This window comes from Numenius arquata, chromosome 5 (assembly GCF_964106895.1).
Source record: "Numenius arquata chromosome 5, bNumArq3.hap1.1, whole genome shotgun sequence".
In the NCBI taxonomy this organism is placed as follows: domain Eukaryota; kingdom Metazoa; phylum Chordata; class Aves; order Charadriiformes; family Scolopacidae; genus Numenius; species Numenius arquata.
Genome location: NC_133580.1, coordinates 69,738,375 through 69,757,989, shown reverse-complemented (window position 1 = coordinate 69,757,989; position 19,615 = coordinate 69,738,375). Strand labels below are relative to the sequence as shown.

Sequence of the window (19,615 nt, the reverse complement as noted above, 5' to 3'; positions counted from 1 at the left end):
TTAAATGGGGCAGAACGCCATCCCGCCAACCTAAATCCAAAGTGGTCCATGAAATTATATACCCTCCAAGATACATTTCCTTCCACGGAGCCACCAGAGCTCCTTCCACAGAGCCAGGCTCTTCTTACTCATAACTCACAATCATTTCACTAGTTGTTTTTCAAGCCACATTTTTCTTAGTATTAACCCAGTGCGTTTTCTATATGGAATATTTTCCCTAACTGTATTTGTGCAAACTAACCATTCATTTGGCAAACACTAGGAAACTTAAGCAAAGTGACTGAGCCAAGTTGACACTTTCCTGTTTAAAAAAAATAAAAGCAACTATGAAAAGCCAAAACCTACGGTAATAGACATGTCACTACTTAATCAACACAGGATCTTTGTGATTTTGACAACCGCCTTCATCCTTTCGCTTTAGCGACCAGAACTTCACCATCGCTTTTCTTCATAAGAAATACCTAGTTTTGAAAAATTCTACATTAATCTCTAAAAAAATAAGACAAATATTTGTATTAAAAGCTGGAGATCATTGATTTCAGTAAGTTATGGCTTTTTTTTAGTGTAAGCATATATATATATAAATTTTTCTAAAAGAAATATCAGTAAGTGTCCTGGGTGTTAGTTCGTATTTTCTGTTTCCAGCAATGTTGAGTATTGTATGTGCTTTGCACCTCAGAAGTGAGTCTGCCAAGGCACTTAGAGGAAAATAAGCAAGTCTTTTAGGGACTTTCGTGAGAATGGGCAACCACTGCCACAACACAAGAACCCATCCACCAGCAGAGTCAATCCCCCACCCAAGCATGTTTCCTTTATAAACACTCAGCACCTGCTAAAATTCCACAATGAATTAACAACAATCGGGGGAGTTAAAAAAAAAAACCAAACCAAAGCTATTTACCATGTGTCACTAACAGAGAAAAGATTTCCCCTAAGAAAAGCACAGAAAGTAGATCTTGGCCGTCATTAGTAACAGCACAGGTTTTTGTGTTGTTTTTAAAAAAAAAAACAAACGAACAAAAAACAAATACCACACGCTTGCTTAAAGAAACAAGGGATTTTTCAAGAAATCCTCTTCCTTTTATCTGTCCTTAGAGGTGAGTTTTTCAATCAGTTCTTGAAGTGGTGCAAGTTCTCTTCTATCAATAAGGTTGAATTCCTGTAACAGGGATGAGGAGAGAGACAGACAGACAGAGTTTTAGATACGCAGCTCAGGTGAGAAGCCTTATTCAGACAGAAGTTATCGGGGGAGGCTCTTTGAGTCCAGGCTCAGCGATTACAGTGTTTTCTGCCTGGCTGCCGTTACCTCAACAGCAGCGTTCAACTGCCTACAGCTTTTTTTCCCCTCCCACTTAAAAGAAGGAAACATAAGATGCTCTTTTTTTTTTTTTTTATAAGGGGAGGGAGGGATGTTGCTTTGAAGCAAGAACACTCTTTCCAATCGAGCTTCAGGTGCCATCCTCCCTCTTTCTTTAGTTAGCAATTACTGTTCTATTGAATTAGTTGGCAACACTTTTCAGTATTCAGTTTTGTAGCAAATTAATACTTTTTGAAAACTTTTCCATTCCTTGAATGCTTCTAGCAATAACTATATATACAAATGGACTAGACACTGTCTTAGGGTCCTGGAGGTGTTGACTTTCCTACACACAAACCAGCTGTAAAGAAACTGAAGGTCCATCAATCTGCTGTACTACTTTTTCCAGACTATAACTGTAACCACATTGCTCCTGCCACACTTACCTGAACAAAAAATATAAAGTGCTTGAAAGAAGTGTTAAGGTGTGCCTCTTCCTGCAGCTGGATCACTGGATCAAAGTGCTGGTGATAAATGTGAGCGTAAACTCTGAAGAGACGCTTTAAAATTGTCTTTGCCACTGACATGAAATTCTTTGGGAAGGGTACACCTAGAAATAAGAAAACAGGGGGCTTATTTTTAAACTCCCGTGTCATGTTTGTGTATTTTGAAAGGCATTATAACCCAAACCTCTCTCTTGCACGAGAAGGCTTTCACCCAGCAATTCCGTCTATAAATCACACAATGTACTTAAGGCTGAAGCACAGTGACAAGCTCATTAAAAGTCTGGAGGGGAGGTTTCCTGTCCTTCAGCAGACCAGAACCTCGTGAACTTCTTCCAAGACAAATCTGACCACATTTCTATGCTGAACCCTCCCAGCTTCAGCTTCCAGCTGCTAAGTCTTGTTATGCTTCAGTATAGTTCCCTGAAGAACTTCTCTGACCGAGAATCTTCTTCCCTTCTGGTAAGATTCAGATACCCAAACACAGGGATCTAATCCGCTTATAGACACTCTCAGAACCTGTGTGGCCCCTGGGTGCTCCAAGGGACTCCTTTTTACACCTCTGTGTAGGGAACTGAAACCACCTTTGCTGTCAGCCATTGAGTTTTACACTTCTCTTGGCTCAAGAGAAATCAGAAATAGGGTCTCTTCCACCCGTCTCGTGGCCAAAGAGACTGCTGTTTCCATCCTGCTCATCACCATCCCTTAGTTTTATTTAAATTGGTTAGAAAAGAGCAACCGGCTACCGGGAGTGATAATCTCTTTAGTCGACGCATCCGGAGGCTAAAAAAAGATATGCATCAACCATCTAAAAAGATTAAACCTGTTTAGCTTCTCATCACCTAGCAGTTTTCCCAGTCAGCTGAGCTCTTTTGCAGCCTTTTTTGAATCACTGAATACCTGTCTGAAGGCCACAGGCCCAGGCTGGATGCTGGAGGCCAATCACGATCTCACCAATGCTTTAAAACCCTAGTAATAAAATTTTCATACTCCTACTCAAGCTTGCCCTGCTTAGATGGACATCACATTTCCTTCCCAGGCTGCTGCACCACGTGGGAAGTTCTTATTTAGTTGGTTATCTATTCTGACCTTTAAGGCTCTTTTTAAATCGCTACCTTTCAAAAATATATCCTATTAAAAGAAAAAAACCAAACTCTTCAGCAAAGTATATGCTGCAGGTAAAGAAAGATCAAGTCCTGATGGAATCTTTTGAGCACAACTCAATATTAACCTATTTAGTAACATTCCTTTTAGTAGTAGACTTTTTCCCCAGCTCTGAATTCTACCCTGAAACACTAAAACAAACACTGTGGTACGTGAAAATACCACGCTCACATCTATTCAGCTGGGAAGATTTAGCTTTTTCTCACTTCTTCCCAAACTAACCAGCCTTCTCTGCGTTTCTGCTGAACTGTAAGTAAAATCAAACGCCACTTGATTCTGACAGGTGGCCCTGCGTCTCTGAAGAGGCTTATTGCAAATGTGTCAAATGCTTCAGAAACTATTCACAAAATAAAAGCAATTAAGAGATCTCCCTTCCTTTTTCCACGAGGGATCCTAAGCCTGTAAGTAGCGGGGTCTGGAAAACTGCCAATTAGGAGCTTTAGAACAAATAGTCCTTCGTGCCTCTAGAAGCCGGGTTTTCTTCTTGTTAACATTTCCGAACTGGTGGTTGTTATTATTTTCCTCCTGCTTTTCTGAAAGAAACCTCTTAAAAACCTACATCTTTCACGTTCACTTGAGAAGAAAAAAAATATCATTAATTCAGCTTCTTTGGAGGTAAGGCCTAGATGAAATCCCTCATGAGCATCAAGGATCTTTCCTGCATCAAAAAGCTGCCAGTTTGTACCAATTACTGGTTAAAAGGGTTTGAGACCCTTATTTCTAAGGAAACAACCCACTGTTCAAAATGAAAAAAAACCTATCAGATTCAATCAACACGGCCAGTTATTAAATAGAAACAGCAGTTCTGTACTCAAAATTGTCACAAGATGTTTATGAGGAGTACGAACACACAGAGCAAAGTTCATGTACTACCACATAAACTTTATCTTAAGAGATAAAAATGCCTTTATACATATAACGTAACCTTTTCAATTTGCCCTACTCCAGTCAGTTATTTAGGAGACCTTTTAATGCTTTAAGACTTGAATATTCCTGTACAACTGTAACCCAAATACATTGTTCAATTTGACTTATTTACTTTACCTATTTTAGAAGGAAATAGCGTTTCATCATCCAGCTGATCCTGGACCCAAGTCATCAGGTAATCAATGTACTTTGGTGCAGAGCACTTAATTGGTTTCTTTATGTTTGTCCCATCTGCCCAGTGGTACTCATATCTGGGTTGGGACGACAACAACAAGACATTTCTTAATTAAGACGAGTGAATCATTCATATCAAGGCCTGGAAGGCTGCTCTTCCTGCTCTGCTCCCAGTTCTCCCACACCCTCCCACAGCCCTTCCTTGAAACCAAGGTCCAAACGCTCCCGAGGCATCTGCTCTCCACCCGCTCTCCCCGCTGCGATCCTACTCTCGCTGGGCTCTCTTCTGGACTCTCTTCTTGGAGTTGGACTAGATGATCTTTATGGTCCCTTCCAACTCTAAAAATTCAGTGAAATTCAGTGAAATTCTGCACCCCGTGAAGACCTTCAAAAATCTTCATTGTGGCACAACTCATCCAAAACATACGCGGCAGCCTGCGGTCAAACCCGCCTCCCAGCACATCAAAAGGTGCTGCACGAGCAGGTGTCCAAACCTTGAAAGCCCAATAGCTACTTGTTCTTTTCTGAAGTTGCTTTTCCCCGCCCCGATTTCAAAAGGAAAAACATCACAGACAGTTGAAGTGAAACATCAAAAAGTTACATGAGATTCTCCCACAAATAAAAACTAAGCTCCAGGGCTCAAATGGGTGCGTGGCTCAACATCTGCCGCAGCTGCCAGCCGGACACATTCGACCCCTAACATTCATGGAATTTCTTGACATTTAATAATATTCTTACAGATTTAGCATTACTGAAGACCTAACCACATTGGCTCTTGCCGCAGATCCCAAATTATGAATCGTATTAAGAGACAAGGGATAGATTAACGCCAAGAAATACTATCACAAAACTGGAAGCAGGTAGAAAGAACCTTTCAGCTAAGAGTTAGAAAAAAGCTCCTGGACTAAATAGTCCTCCTTAGAAAAGGTTCATATCTGAAGGTCTAGTGCCAAGATGCAGAAAAATCACAGTTTCTGTGACCATTGACCCCCATGACAGCTGCAGGCCAGTTACTGCCTTTTAGCTTAATTTTTCCATCTGTAGATAAGGTGATATCACACCTTTACAAACCACTGACACAACTACGGAACAGCAAAACACGTGCTCTCTGCATCCTTTTCCATCCACAGAGCTAGTAACTCTGACAACTTTTATGTAGCACATTAAGTGAGTAGATTCCAGTGTCATTTATTCTACAGCTATCATTTTAACTTCAGGAATTTAAAAAGCCACAAAAATTGTATTGAACGGCATCCATTTACATGCACAACTAGACAGCAAGTCCTCGTGAAATCAGAATGGAAGAGATACCCGTGGGGCGAGCCTGCTGCCCAGAGGAAGCAAGACGGTCTGCTGAGCTCTGAAACCCTCCCAGAGAAACAAATTATTCAGAGTAGCTGCAGCACGCCTCTTTTAAAAATATAAAATTAAAAAACAAACAAACAAACCAACCAAAACATACAAGGATAGTGATGTCAGCTCAGTCATGCTTTTGCAGGAAACATACCCACTTCATCTACAAGTTGTATCTTGGTTCTTTTTAAAAGAATTAAAGAGGTGTTATTAATGGTTAATATTTTTTCTTTTCATAGACAATAGTGTGCACAATTTGATTGTTATTTTTTAGTACATAACACAATGTTTGGGTTGCAACCACCACTGTTTAAACTTTTCCTTCCTATCTCCAACTGGTATTGTGCAGACACTGGAGAGGATCTTCTATTTTAAAGATCATACAAATCATTTATGCAAAGCTAAACTGTATCTGATAAATCTGGCTTCTAATTTTGTTTAACAAATTCAGTTTTCTCAGAACAGTAACTGGGAGAACATTTTCCCAATAAACAAGTTTTACAAGTGATGAGGAGCACGCTGCTCACAATGGTATGAAAAGGTCCTGTTTTTATAAAGGCAACAGATCAGAGGGTCTGAAAGCATTTTAAAATTGTATCTCAAAAGCCACGCAAAAATTCCATACACGCTGAACGGACCAAAATGTGTTTGGATTTCTGAAAAAACTGTATCCCTCACCAGCCAGTACTGGCACCCTTATGGGAGTACTGGCACCTAATACGACATGTAAGTGATGTTAACGTAGGACAAACATCACCACTTAGCTGAGGTGCCAGGTTCAGTCTGGAGACAGAGCTAAACAGCAAACTAAACGCTAAAAAATCTCCTCCAAATAACATATATCCATGAGAAGCCTCCCTCCCTCCCCACCCCCCCAACACTATGGGTTAATTCTGCATTTTTTAGAGGAAGGAATGCCATAGAATGACCCTTTAAGTAACACAGCTCTTAAGAAACACCAGATACATCCTGATAAAAATAAAGTCATATAAAGAATCTGCAAGTATTCTGGCAAACAGCCCATGCTCCACGCACTTGGCGTAACATTCACGGTTGTTCCTGGGCTGTCAAAAGGCTTGGGTTTCACAAGGGAGGAGAAAATGAACTCTTCCTACAAGATTAAATACATTATTGACAACAAATCAAGAATCCTATCCCAGCTTCTTAAACAGAAAAAAGAAAAGCGAAACGCACAAGAAAAATTCCCACGTATCAGAATCATTTGACCAGCTACAGGCAAGGGAAGGGTAAAAATCACATTTCTAACCCAAGCCTGTGAGCAACCACCTACAGCTCTGCTGATAGAAACAAATAAACCTTAGTCCTCTACAGAAAAATACATTTGCAGAAACCTCAACAGTTTAGAAGAGGTTTAAGGGCAAAACAATAGATGAAGGACAGAGCAGGAAATACACAGTTAATTTCAGCAAGTGCAGGGGAAAAGCTAAGAATCCCTAACGACCCCGCTAGAAATCACTCATATTAATAAACAAGTTATTTGCCATCTCTAAACAGAAAACCCAACTATGCTTCTCACACTAGAAAATATCCCAAAGTAGAAACACTCGTAGGACCAGCTCCTTTACTGTGCAATTACATGTACATAGCCTAAAAGGGGAAGAAAAAAAACCAAAACAAACAAAAAAAGCCTGACTACCATTAAAGCTGGTCCCCTGTCCGAGAGCAATAAAATGCAGTGGCTCAGTAACGCCTTTTAAAGGATTCTCAGACATTTATTTGGACTTATAATTTCTCAATCTCAGCAAAACTGTATTCCAACAAGACAGCTGAAAAAATACTTACCCTGTTTTGTCATCAAGTGACACGGGCACAGAGTAGAGCGTCACAAAAAGGCAAAAGGATCGATATTGCTAAGAGACAGAGGGTATTTCAAGGAGCTGATTACAGGATTTATTTTTTTTTTTGCTGCAGAAGGCAGCATGTGAACATTCAATTACGCTGCATTACGCCCACGTAGGATTTAGGGGAGCTCTCCACTCTGGAACACCCAGCTATTCCGATTTGAACATATGAAGAGAGAAGCACCACGGACCAATAAATCTCAGGAAAATCAGAAGTATCTTACTGCCATTATGCGTGTGCTCACCCAAACACCTAAATATGGATTTTAGAGCCCCAGGTCAGACACCCAGCTTTGAAAAATGCTGGTGAATAAATGTATTACTTTTATGCAAGTTCTTAATTTATTATCTCGCCTGTTGCACTGATGGTGATGCTGTAACTGATGCAAGAACAGCAAGTGATACCCAAGGAGGGTTGGTTTGGGTAAGAAATGGTTGGTCGTTGCTGAAGTGAAAAGAATGGGACATTACTGTGAGTAATTGTATGTTTTTAAACAGATACATTTGTCAAGAGTGAGCTGTGCAGCACGAGTGGGAGATCTGTTCTTGAATTTTACATCAATCCTTAACTAACTCATATCACTAACACCCTGATACAAGCTAAGTCAGCAGGTCTTCCAACAAAGACAAGGCCAAAACAAATGAAAGCAACCCCACAGCAAACAAAAACATACCTGCCTCTGGTTAAGATCGCTACCAAAAAGAACCCATGGGCTGGAGAAGCGGCGATACAGCCCCAAGCATCTGCTTGAAGGTAGTCCTTTAGAGAAGATAACCCTCCAATATCAAAAATAAAACAAAAAAAAACCCAGACACGAACCTAGGTGAGCTGTTTGGTGCCAAGGGTCTTTTTTTTAATTTTATTTGAAAGGGTTTTTAAAGACAAAACACTAGTACCAGACTTTTAAATGAAAGAAAGCCATGCTCACTCAAACTAAAAACACTGTATATGCTCTGCTTCCAGGCACCGCCAGCCTCACAGATCACCCGTTCCTGCTCTCGGCCCCTCACACACACGCTTCCAGTCCTTTCACAAAACCCATCCCTGAGCACACCTGGGGGCTGCAGAGTCTGGGGAGCGCTCTACAAATCCTAGGGACAAGATCACCTAATTAAAACCTTGGCAGAACACATCTTCTAGCATCTCTTTTCTACCCCGCCGCATCACTATTTGAGCATGACTTATATTTCTATCAATAGTTATTGCTCTCTTTGGAGAGAAATAAATTGTTTACTCTGGCAACCAGACAGCTAAACCTTTAATAATTAACCTCCACCCCCAAATAACTGCTTCTCAGCAGGCAAACAATAAAGCAAAGAACTATTTTTAATAAATAAGAGTCTGTTCTGCATGCCCAAGCACAAAGCAGACAATGAGCCATGTTATTGAATGAGCTTATCCCAAAGTCCTTTTGCATAATGGTGAACTTGTGATTCCTTTTGTATTCCCCCCCCCCCCACCTTCCCGCTCTGCAGCAGCAGGTCTGCCTGCCCACACTGGTTTGGGCATTCAGCAACGTCCCTTTTTAGTTTAAAAAAGTAGAGCCAAAGCTTTTCTTGGGCTGCTTGGCTGATTTCATCTCGCCGAGCTCCTGCCCTCTCCTCAACTCCCCACCACAGCACCTGCAATCGCTGCTTCAGACAATAACCACAAACGTCAGTCTGAAAAAGGAGGAAGTGGAGGAGAGGACTGTTTATCGTTTATTTAAGATTTTTCAGTAATTTAAAAGGAAGCATTGCCCTCCCTTACCACTGGCTTAGAAACGCAGGTATTTTCTTTAGAGCACACTAAGCAGCTGGAGAGCGAGCAACAACACAAACATGGAATGTCTGAACAAAAGTGTAAGGAAGAATCAAAGAAGTGAAACTCAGCTGAGGGATGGGGTAGCCAAGTTTATTTCCGTAATCCCTGCTGAAAAGGCCTGAAAGGAAAATTTTGGTAAGCCCTAAATGAACACTAGCATGTAAAAACTTCAAATCTAAATTTAAGAAGCACTCACTAACATTTAAAAAAAAAGGAAAAATTAATTTTGACAGTCAGTTTACTTCCCAAGCTAAAGAAAATGAAAAACAAAACCAAAAAATCCCCAAAACCCACCTTTCTCCTCCCCATTCTCTTACCAAAGGTTCAAATTTTTCCCCCCCACAGGTAAGAAGAGAAGACATCCTTTCCGCCTACAGAAGTGACCTTGGTTTTGGCCCTCAACTGAGCTAGTCTCAAGTTTTCAACTGCAAAATCATCTCAAAAATTGCACACTCTCAAGAAAACATGTTAAACATATTCTTACTTTGGGCCAGCAGACATCACGGGGCAACTCTCCTCCGTGCAGAAGTCCGTAATGGTCCCATAAAGCATATTGATCTGGTTGAAGAAGTCAACAGCTGTAAAACATTTAAAGCTGCGATTAACAGTGTAACGGCAACACGGGTTTCCTACAGCCTTAACTGTAAAACACACACTGCTGAAGTGGGTGCTGGAATATTATTTGTGGAGAAAAAAAAAATATCTCATAGTTACTTCTATTTAAGATGTATTGTAAAGGAGATGCAGAATGTAACCACCAACTTTCTAGAACAGCCTCTGGCAAGAACTATTTCATTGTTCCTGCAGCACAATCTTCATTTGAAAGAACAAAAGGGAAAGAGAAAGCAGAGTTATTTCCTTTTCTCAAAGTTTGGTGCCTTTTATTAGAATCCCACATTCTACTGGCAAGTCTGGGACAGAACAAATATTTTCAACTTTCCGACTAGAGAGAACTGTTACCCATTAACTGACGCTGGCAACCCTCAGGCTTTGTATTCCAAAAGCCTATCTTTTCAAAGAACATTTCATAGAATCACGGAACAGTTCAGGTTGGAAGGGACCTTAAAGCCCACCCAGTGCCACCCCCTGCCCTGGGCAGGGACACCTCCCACCAGACCAGGTTGCTCCAAGCCCCCTCCAACCTGGCCTTGAACCCCTCCAGGGATGGGGCAGCCACAGCTTCTCTGGGTGACACCAACAACACACTCTCAATCTGAAGCCGTGCCAAAGAGAAGCCATTGCATTACCAGGTACCCTCCCCAAATTTGTGTTCCTCGCTTACCTCTATTACAGACATAGACAGTTTTGCTGTAAAAACATCCCAAATGTAAGCACTAGTAGATACCACCTACTGTGAAAGTAGCTGAGAGCTGAAGGAAAGGGAGGGTTAAATACTGCAGCTCCCCCCACTGATTTTTCCAGAGAATAATCAAAGATTACACCAACATCATGGCAGCAAGTTACAGCTACTGGTCAGCAGATGCAGGCTACAAGTTACAAATGTCTCATGCAACTTCCCAGCTATTAAAAAAGGGAAGCAATTAATAACAATAATAAAAAAAAACAATGGTATAGCATGCACCTATCACAGCTCATCTCCAGCAATAAAAGTCTATTGCCCCCACCCCACCCCCGCACAGCAGAAAACAGCAAAACAACATTGAGAAAGGCTGATAAAAGTTACAGAGGACAAGGAGGACCCTAAAGCTTGTTTGGGCAGGGAGAGGAGGCAGTTAACACCGAAGGCAGCGAGAAATGGTTATATACAGCCCTTGTTTTTTAAGTGTGCACAAGAACTGCTAATTAAGTTTCCATTCCCTGCTCCCAACAGAAACCACAGCCCAGCGTTTGCTTCAAGGCAAGCACGTTCAAAAATCCCACCCCGACTTCGAGGAGATGAGCGATTATGGGGAATCCCGCACTTGCAAGTCTCAGAAGGCCCTGAGACACAGGACCCGTCCGCCTCCGCCAGCAGCACCCAGCAAACGAGTAAAACACAAGAACCTCCCTTCCAACATGTGTAAAGCTGAGCAGTGTCGCTGCGTATTTCCATTTCCTCTTTTTTACTCATTGTTCTGAAGTTTGGAGGACTTAGTTTATTTTTTCCAAGTGCTGTTCTACTCAAAGTGCACACTCTCTGGTGTTCTGTTACAAAGACTGGGGCAAGATGTGCCTCTGAAATTATTTTTTAAATATTTTCAATTGAAACTCAAACCAAACTGATTGTACACTACCCACCTTCTGTTTTTTTTATTTGAAAAACCTACATATAAGTCAACTCATCACCATGAGACATCAGGAGGCGAAGAGCTGAGTGAGAAGTAGCCAAGCGGGCACATTTGTTCCTGTGCTCTCGCTACTGTGAAGGGCAAAACCAATGACATTAAGCCGCATATTTTATTTCCTTATTAGATTATCTCAATCTACAGAATGGGCTCCCAGCTCCCATTAACTGGTAGTAGGTGTGGGAGAGGGATGCTGTAAACGAAGGGAGCACCTAATCAGTTAATCACTTCTAGACACAGGTAAAAAAAAAATAAACATTAAACCCCCACTTTGCGGCAGGAGGCATGAAAAAGGACCGTTTCATTACAGAACGCAGCTGGTACCAAAAGGCAGCTCCCACTCCTTTGTCAAGTGCTTGTGTGCCTTTTGCCACACAGCTAATTAAGCAGTTAAAGTCATTTGGGAGGGGAAAAACACCGCTGCCACACAGGAAAGAAGGCGGAGGAAGCACCAAAAGGGTGCCAGGAGTAAGCGAAGCATCTTTAGTAATGCTTGCTCATAAAAAGGGGCTGGCTTTTTCTCTAGACAGTTTTGCAATACGGCGTGACTAAAGGATGGTGTCAGCAATTTCAACATGCCCTGGAAGCGGTGGCAAATCATATTCCAGAGCACCGGGTGGCTAATTAAGAACAGGAAGGTTGAAGTCAGTAGGAACAGTTTCACTTCCCAAACATGTCAAAGAGCAAGAAGAAATAGAGAACCACGTAAACAATTCGAAGATGTTTATCTTGTGTGTAACTTACACCGCGCTGCAGTGCTCAAACAGAAACACGCCGAGCCAAAGGCACAGAAGGTGAGGAAATACCCAGATGGGCTGAAGAGTTTGTGGCAGCCAAAACTCTGCACGGGCTACGGACCATGATAGGATGTGGGTTAAGCCATTCTTTAACAGGAGAAGGCAGGCAGCAAATTCATGCAGCAGGGAAGGGAAGGAGGAGGAAACATGGTCAAGCAATCAGAAAATACTAATTTGGGCATCATTGTTTGGCCTGACCAAGCACCAAAGGAGAGAGCAAGGACAAATGGCTTTAGAGGAAGTTAAAATAATGACATCAGAGACTTACCAGAGCAAAGGCTCTCAACTTGGTAAAAACAAAAGGAAGGAACTAACTTTAGGAAAATTGCAAAGATCTATCTGTGGGTTTGTTACAGGCAAAAGGAAATTCAGGCCATACATGACCTCAGACTTAACATCGTTTAGACCTGGCCCTCACACTTAACGAAATTAAGGTTTTAAGCTTCGTACACAGAGGCTCAACTATACCATTGGGTAACAACGCTAGCTAAAAAGAGCTAGATTAAACATATTAAGACAGCACTGACAGGCTACTTTCTAAAAACAGCAGTGACATTTCTACTGCAGCGCTTGTTTGCAATCAAGTCCTCAGACTAAGAATAAGAATTATTTTGTTAACAGGAACATATTTTTGGCCCAAGGGAGATTTAAGGAGTTTTTTGTCTGGGTGAGTCGCTCTGCATCCGTCAGCTCTCGATGACACGACATTCACCTCTCCCAACGGCAGGAGGACAGAAGAGCCACGAGAAAAGGAACACGCAGTTGTCCTCCCACAAGTGTCACCCCACATTTAACATCCCCCTTATAAAAAAAAAAAAAAAAAACACAAGAAAACAAACACATTTTCTGACTTACTGTTAACTGCAACCCATTCATTTAAGTCTTCACCCTCTGGAAGCATAACAGCCATCCGGAGATTACCGCTGCCAAGCGTGGCTTCGGCATGTTTTAGCAGCTCGTACTGGTGAGAGCCCTCTGGAATATTCTTCTTTGGTTTGAAGGTTTTGGAAGAGCGACTACCACTGCGAATGGGAGAGGAAATGGTTAGAGAACTCGTGGAAAGGGGAGGGAAACAGAAAGGAGCAGAAAAGACACGCATAAGCACAGGATTAACGTTAAATACTTTCCCCGCTCCCGTATTTTCATGTCGTAAAAGGGTATTTAACAAAAACTGGGATGCAAAAGCAATAAGTGCTTTGACCTGTTGTTTTAAACAATTAAAGGATTCTCCACTACCCTGCCTTCTCGGCTGCTCACTCTTAAGTCAGCTGGACAATTGGGAATGTTCAGATCCCCTTCCCACTCACAAACTAGATCATAGGCAAGATGAGACCAAAACTATTTCCTTCCCCAGAATTTGGACAGTCACATATTCAGGCCAGCAGCCCAGCCAAACAGAAACCTTTACTCTGAACAGTCAGGAAGCTTGTCACGGTAATTAAAGATACTATTTATTTAACAGAAAAAAACATGTTCTTTTTCAACACCCACCTTCACGAGACACGAAATGTCATCGCACCTGCACAAGTGTAATAAGGAGGCGGGGACAGCAGGGTCAGACCTCTCCCTTTTCAAATGAGGTACGATGGGTTAAGTAGTTACTGTTAATTCATCAGAAACAAGTTTCTGTTATTTAGAAAAGCGTACTTTCTGCAGGCCTAATTGAGTCAGAATATTATGTTAGCTACCAACATAAAAAAACCTTTTTCAGTATCTGGTATCCTTTGGGAATTCAAGGTGGTTTTTTTTTAAATACAGTTGCCCAAAAATAAACTAACACTTTAGCTCAAGATTGATAAAATTCCACATTTTCCACAAACTTTCTACGTCCTTTTCGCCTGGCTTCACAGCATACGGACCTTTCAGTCCACCAGTTACGCAAGGAATAAGGATGACAACTTTTACAACTCTCATATAAATCATTTCCTTACCTATAATTTCATTGGAAAAACATGGACTGACTTAGAAAAAAGCTTAGACATTTGAATTTTAAATGATGGCAGTGAGCCTGGATGGCACACAAACCCCTAACATGTCAGAAACATGACGTGTGAAGTTAAATACTTGCAGAAAAGTGTCAAATAAGCCAATATTTGCAAATGTTTTAGTGTATAAGCTGAGAAAAGATTTCTGTCGGAAAAGGAAAATCAAACTCTGAATTCCAATGAAAAAAAGTGGAAAGATGTGAAACCCAGACAGCAGAATTTTCATTACAAATATTACCCAGCTTCTCATTTCTTTATATAAAGACTTTGCCCATTTTTCACCAACTCTTTACAGGGCCAAACAGAAATTTTATTAGTAGGTTGTAAGGGTTCTCCACGGCTTACTAACTTTTTAAACTGCATGTTTGAAGATGCAAAGGTCATAGCTCATCTTTCAGGCAGCTACGCTGTCACACAGAAGCACTTTAAGACACTTAATTCTGCATCTCATTTTCCCCACCGTACCACACTACAGCCATCAACAGAAAATTAGTGAAGATCACTCCTTTCTACAATCCTTAATACCAACAGCTCAAGCAAAGAACACAACAAAAATCTTTATTTCCAAAACACATCATGACGAGTGATCGAGAAGATGCCATTTGCCACATGACAAAACTGCCCAACGGTTCATTTAGTCTCAGTTTAGACCTGAACAAGAACAATGAAAGAAGAAAATACACTGAGTTCCCCAAATTCTCTTGGGCAGGTAACAACACCTCTGCAGGTGCATCTTTGGGTATTGAACAGATCCCACAGGTCTGGCTGGTTAGAGATTTACACGGTCCAACACTAATGCAGTCAGCTACTAAAAGCCAGAAATAGGAAGACGTATGGCTCCCACATATTCTGTTACAGGACGCTTCTAACATGCACCCAGTCATTTGCATTTCACCCTAAGCAAGGATACCAGATTCAAATCTTAAAATAATGGCCTGCCAGTGGGAGCGAGGAGTTTTTGTGGCTCAGGGAGTTCCCTTCTCTTCCCACCCCCCTCCAGCCACCTGCATTTGTCCCCAGGCCAGGCTCAAACCAACGCTGCAGAAAAAGCAACTGAAAAAAAAAAAAAAAAAACACCAAAGAAAAAGCTAAATCTTTTAAGTGACTGCTTAAGAGACCCAAATTTTTCTCTTCAGGAACATACCTGCTTTATAGCCACTATCCAACACAAGGGGTAAAAATACGTCTTAAAACCTGTGGCAATTGCTTTGGTGTATGGCTGCCTGGCCAGGGCTGACTCAAGGTAATATTCACAGCAACGAAAGAGTGAGAGAGACTGGTATAATCACCTTTCCACGCGTGGCAGCGTAAGCAGAAGAAAACCAGCACACGCCAAACACAAGCACAGCACTTCTTAACTTGTTCCCAAGAGTTTGGTCTCGCTCCATCAGAACTAGACGATGAGAGAAACCAACTCTTAATACTTCCATGAAGAGGAAACCAAAGGTTTCCACAGCCTTACCACCACTCCAAAGCTCAGCTCATTCTTTCATTATAAATGAGAAAGAAGAGATTCCTTCCCCACACACACTAACATAGGAACCCCAATTCCTAAAGCCTACGTTCTCCTTCCACCACGTCTCAAAACCTAACATACATCAGCTTCTCTTTCGCAATAATGTCATTTTCGTACAATAATGAAGACTGAAAAACTTAACTGCTGTCACTGGTCTGGTGGAGTTGCCCAAGGCAAGATCTACAAGCTCCTTATAGAGACTATCCTGGGTGCGTGGAACTCCCCGAGCGGGATGGGGAAAGCTCTAACCAGACGGAGGGAGCACTTACCAAGAGCATTCCATCCTACATACAGCTTTTGCAGAAAACCTTTGCAAGGAGAAGATGGTAGAGAAATATATGAAGCAGTAAACAGAAAAAGGCTGTGAAATAACTAAACCAAGAAACCATTCAGATTTTAGCAAAAATAAGCCAAGGAAAGGGATGAGGGTTCGAGAACAAGGAAAGCACGGCAAAGGAACTCCCTAAATAAAATAGTCTAGTTTGAGAAAACTCTGGGTAGGAATTCACACCGTATCTACCCCAGACCATACCAAGTTATTGCAGGTCTGTTGAATACCCAGCAGAGATCTTCTATGGTCAAGGAAGCAGAGAACACACAACACACTGGAAAAATCATTAGGTATCACTCAGTCTCTGCTCCCCCCTGCCCAGAAACAGGGGGGTTTCTTCCCATAAGCTGCAACAACAGGATACACGATGATTTGGTCTCACCAACTATTCTAAATAAGCTGTTCCACATTTGCCTTCACTGCCTTTCTGATCCCCACTTCCCAAATTCAGCACAGCCGTCCTAAGATCGCAGGGAACGGGCTCATACGAAAGGCAGGCAGGCATCCAAAAGGAAAAGCAATTAGGATAAATGCAGGCTGCTAGTCGTCGCGTGCTATGGAAATATCTGCAATTTTGGCAATAAATTATCGGAATTCCATGCATCTATGCAGTTCACCATATGTGAAAGCAGTTAACTGTGTGCACAGTCATACACTCCTTGAGAGAAACAAAAGTTCAGGGACTCAACAACCTAATACAGCTTCTCTAAGCCAAAACCCTTATAGGACACGTATGCTCTTGGCAAGTCGAGCTGTAAATGTTGCTGCAAACATTATTTCAAGTACCTTATTAGTTCAGAAGCTCTCCTATTATTTAACCAAAAACACTGAATCACGGAATCATGGAATTTTCAGAGTTGGAAGGGACCTCTAGAGATCATCTAGTCCAACTCCCCTGCTAAAGCAGGATTTCCTATAGCACATTACTCAGGACTGCAAAAAACCATCCTCATTTATTTATGCCTTCGCACCGTCAGTTAACTACCACTTCAAATTACCTTACGAAGTAATCCTGCTTCCTCCCTTAAGCCCCGAGCGCAGCAGCATCTTATTCTTGCTATCCTACATTAAGATTCCCAACACTGAGCTGAAAGCATCTTGAAAAATAGTAATAATATTTTTTTCCTTTATATCAATCTGTTACACCTGACAGATTTTATAAAGTCTTCTTTCTCCAGGTCTATTTCCTCAGCTCCTTGAGCATTTGGTGAAAAAAGTAACTTTAAAGACTTCTGTATGGTGGCCAACAACACACACAATAATAGCTGTCTTGATCGAGTATGACATTTTATTTTCAGCTACGTTCCGTAACAGAATTAGCTGTATCTGTGAGCCATTTCTCATGAGATTTAAAAATGCTCGGAGCCAGTCGGCAGCACCTGCCTTTCCCTGTTAAGAATCTCTGAACCCTCCATCAAGTTTGGAAACATGACATGAATGCAGAAGTGAAAGGGGACACAGAAACCCTCAGAAACACCACACCTAAGATCCCACTTTGCTTGGACTTAAAAAAGGTCGTGGAACGGGGAACATGTTGCATCATCCCCACTATTTGTCACAACCAATTTCGAGTCTGCCAAGAATTGCCTTCTCTGAAGAAATCTTGCAATTCCAAGGACGTTCTGCTCCCTTCACTCCCACATCCAACGTTTCTAGCAAATTATGCCCTTCTATTTTTACAGGTGAGCACAGCGCCAGCGGTGCCAGATGCAGTTCCACCTAGTGCTAAATCAGGAAACGTGTTTCAAGCAGCTGCCTCCCTGAGCCGGATGAGCCTGGAATCCTGGCCAGGAAGCCACCACCTCCCAGCCACCCAAAGCTCATCCCACTGTCACAAGCCCACACGCCGCTTGGCTTCACAAAGACGTCACCACTCGCTCGTAGGCAAGAACACAAAATTTCCTCCAGAGCTGCCATTTTATCTAATCATCTGCTGACACGGAGGGGTTTTAATGATGCAGATTCTTGCAGGCTGTTCCGTCTGAGGTTGGCAAGATGATGTTTCCAGAAGAAAGGGAAGTTTTCAGGCGGCCTGCTTATACTCTGACCACTGTCTCAACAGCCCACTTTGGCTTCAAATACAGCATGGGCACATCTTCTACAACCAGAACAGCACGATATCCAGCCTAAACTCTCGATACACTTCTTGTTAACTGCAGGAAAGGAGCCACTTAAACCTTCGCACTGAAAGAAAAGCACTTTGGCTGGCCTGGCTTAGACTCCTCACACCCAGCTATTTGTGCGCTGGAGCTTTTTATCTATTTCTATAAAGTCTGCTGCATATCCAGGAAAACTTGAATCAAACCAGAAAAGCTTAGGTTCCTTATGCACAAAACTTCAGACTTCACAGCTTGTTCTTACCACAAAACTACCCTCAAGCTCTTCCCGACTGTTGTGTCTAACACGGCTCAAACTGAGGAGCAAAAACCCTTGCCCTGGATGTAGCGTGATCCAAAATCAACCACATGGATGGAGATGGAAGTCCGAACCCTGACTCCAGCCAGGCTGCCAACCTACCTGCTTTGCTGCAACACCACAACCTAAACCACAGAACCACTGACAGTGCTCCAAAGTCTTCCTCAAATTCCTCTTGAGTGAGAAAGACTACACCAAGTTATCCCTTAATCCACTCATAATTCATTACAGCATCTTAAACTAATGCAGTACTTACAAAATACATGATTACTATGCTACTGGCAAAATGGAAGAAGAGGAGAAGCCACCCTGGAAAAGATGTGAGGATCTGAAAACCCTTTTTTTTTTTTCTTCCTTGCACACATACTTGCACATCACACACCAAACCAACATGTTAATTTTAAGATTTTATTTCAAAATTTCACAAGCATTCAACTTCCATGAAAAGCACAGAGGGCACTGCTCCTCCAATCTGTTTCAGGCTGCAATTACCACAAATCATTTCATACAAGGCTCGTCACTGGACTGTTTTATCAAACACTGGAAAGGACGGAAACTTGCCCTGGGGGAAAATAAATAGAAAACGCCACAGCGGCACCATTTTCAGGATACACCTATATTCTTCTGACTGGTGTATACCGCTGAGGTTGTGGGATATCATCTTTTTTTCTTTCCTTGGGAGAAGGTGAGAGTAAATAACCTCTGCAAGGTTATACCACTCAGTGTCTCCCACCATGGTCCAACTGAAATAAACCCTTCAAAATATTTGGGAGCGCTCAAGAGATTCTGAAAAAGCCAAACTCAAGACAGCCTAGAGAACATTTACCTGGGGCATGGAAACTGCCTATTTCAACTCCTGCTTTTTTCATCTTCAAAGGCCTTTGCAAGCATTAATTAATCCTCACAAAGTATCTTTGAAGTAGGAATCATTAGCGTCTTGTTAGACACAGGGAAACTGAGGCTCATTGCCAAAGGCCAACGAGTAAATTTAGCAGAGAAGCCCCCAAGTTTTAGTTCAGTATCTCCTTGTCTCCTTTCTCCTGCTGCACCTCTTTTTAAATCCCGATAACACAGAAACACTGTAAGGGGAGAACCAAATTCCAGAAAAGCAAACATTTCAAGCCTTCAAACAATAACATGAGGCTTCAAATGATAACATCCTGCTAAAAATAGACACATCAGACGATGATCATGTTAGTTTC

At 41.9% G+C, this 19,615-nt stretch overlaps 1 protein-coding gene across 2 annotated transcripts; it reads right to left on the bottom strand.

The window, feature by feature from the left end:
• Window positions 1-1,039: 1,039 nt before the first annotated feature.
• Window positions 1,040-17,413, bottom strand: MOB1B (MOB kinase activator 1B). 2 transcript variants are annotated; one of them, XM_074147196.1, is made up of 6 exons: window positions 17,382-17,413; window positions 13,022-13,188; window positions 9,569-9,662; window positions 4,009-4,142; window positions 1,744-1,907; window positions 1,040-1,159 (listed from the first exon to the last, which is right to left on the bottom strand). In XM_074147196.1, exons 1-6 carry the CDS (start codon window positions 17,411-17,413, stop codon window positions 1,082-1,084), a joined length of 669 nt encoding a protein of 222 aa, XP_074003297.1. In that variant the 3' UTR covers window positions 1,040-1,081. The 2 variants fall into 2 exon arrangements, with proteins under 2 accessions (XP_074003297.1, XP_074003298.1); XM_074147197.1 differs by lacking the exon at window positions 17,382-17,413 and adding an exon at window positions 14,129-14,148 and having other exon boundaries at window positions 13,022-13,182.
• Window positions 17,414-19,615: the final 2,202 nt, after the last annotated feature.

Excerpts from the sequence above, each read along its gene's own strand:
- MOB1B (XM_074147196.1), bottom strand. The coding sequence starts at position 17,413 with ATGGAGGGTTCAGAGATTCTTAACAGGGAAAG. Across the intron at positions 13,189-17,381 it reads GAGATTCTTAACAGGGAAAG|TGGTAGTCGCTCTTCCAAAA; the intron begins GCAGGTGCTGCC and ends TCCCATTCGCAG. Across the intron at positions 1,908-4,008 it reads GCTATTTCCTTCTAAAATAG|GTGTACCCTTCCCAAAGAAT; the intron begins GTAAAGTAAATA and ends TCTTATTTCTAG.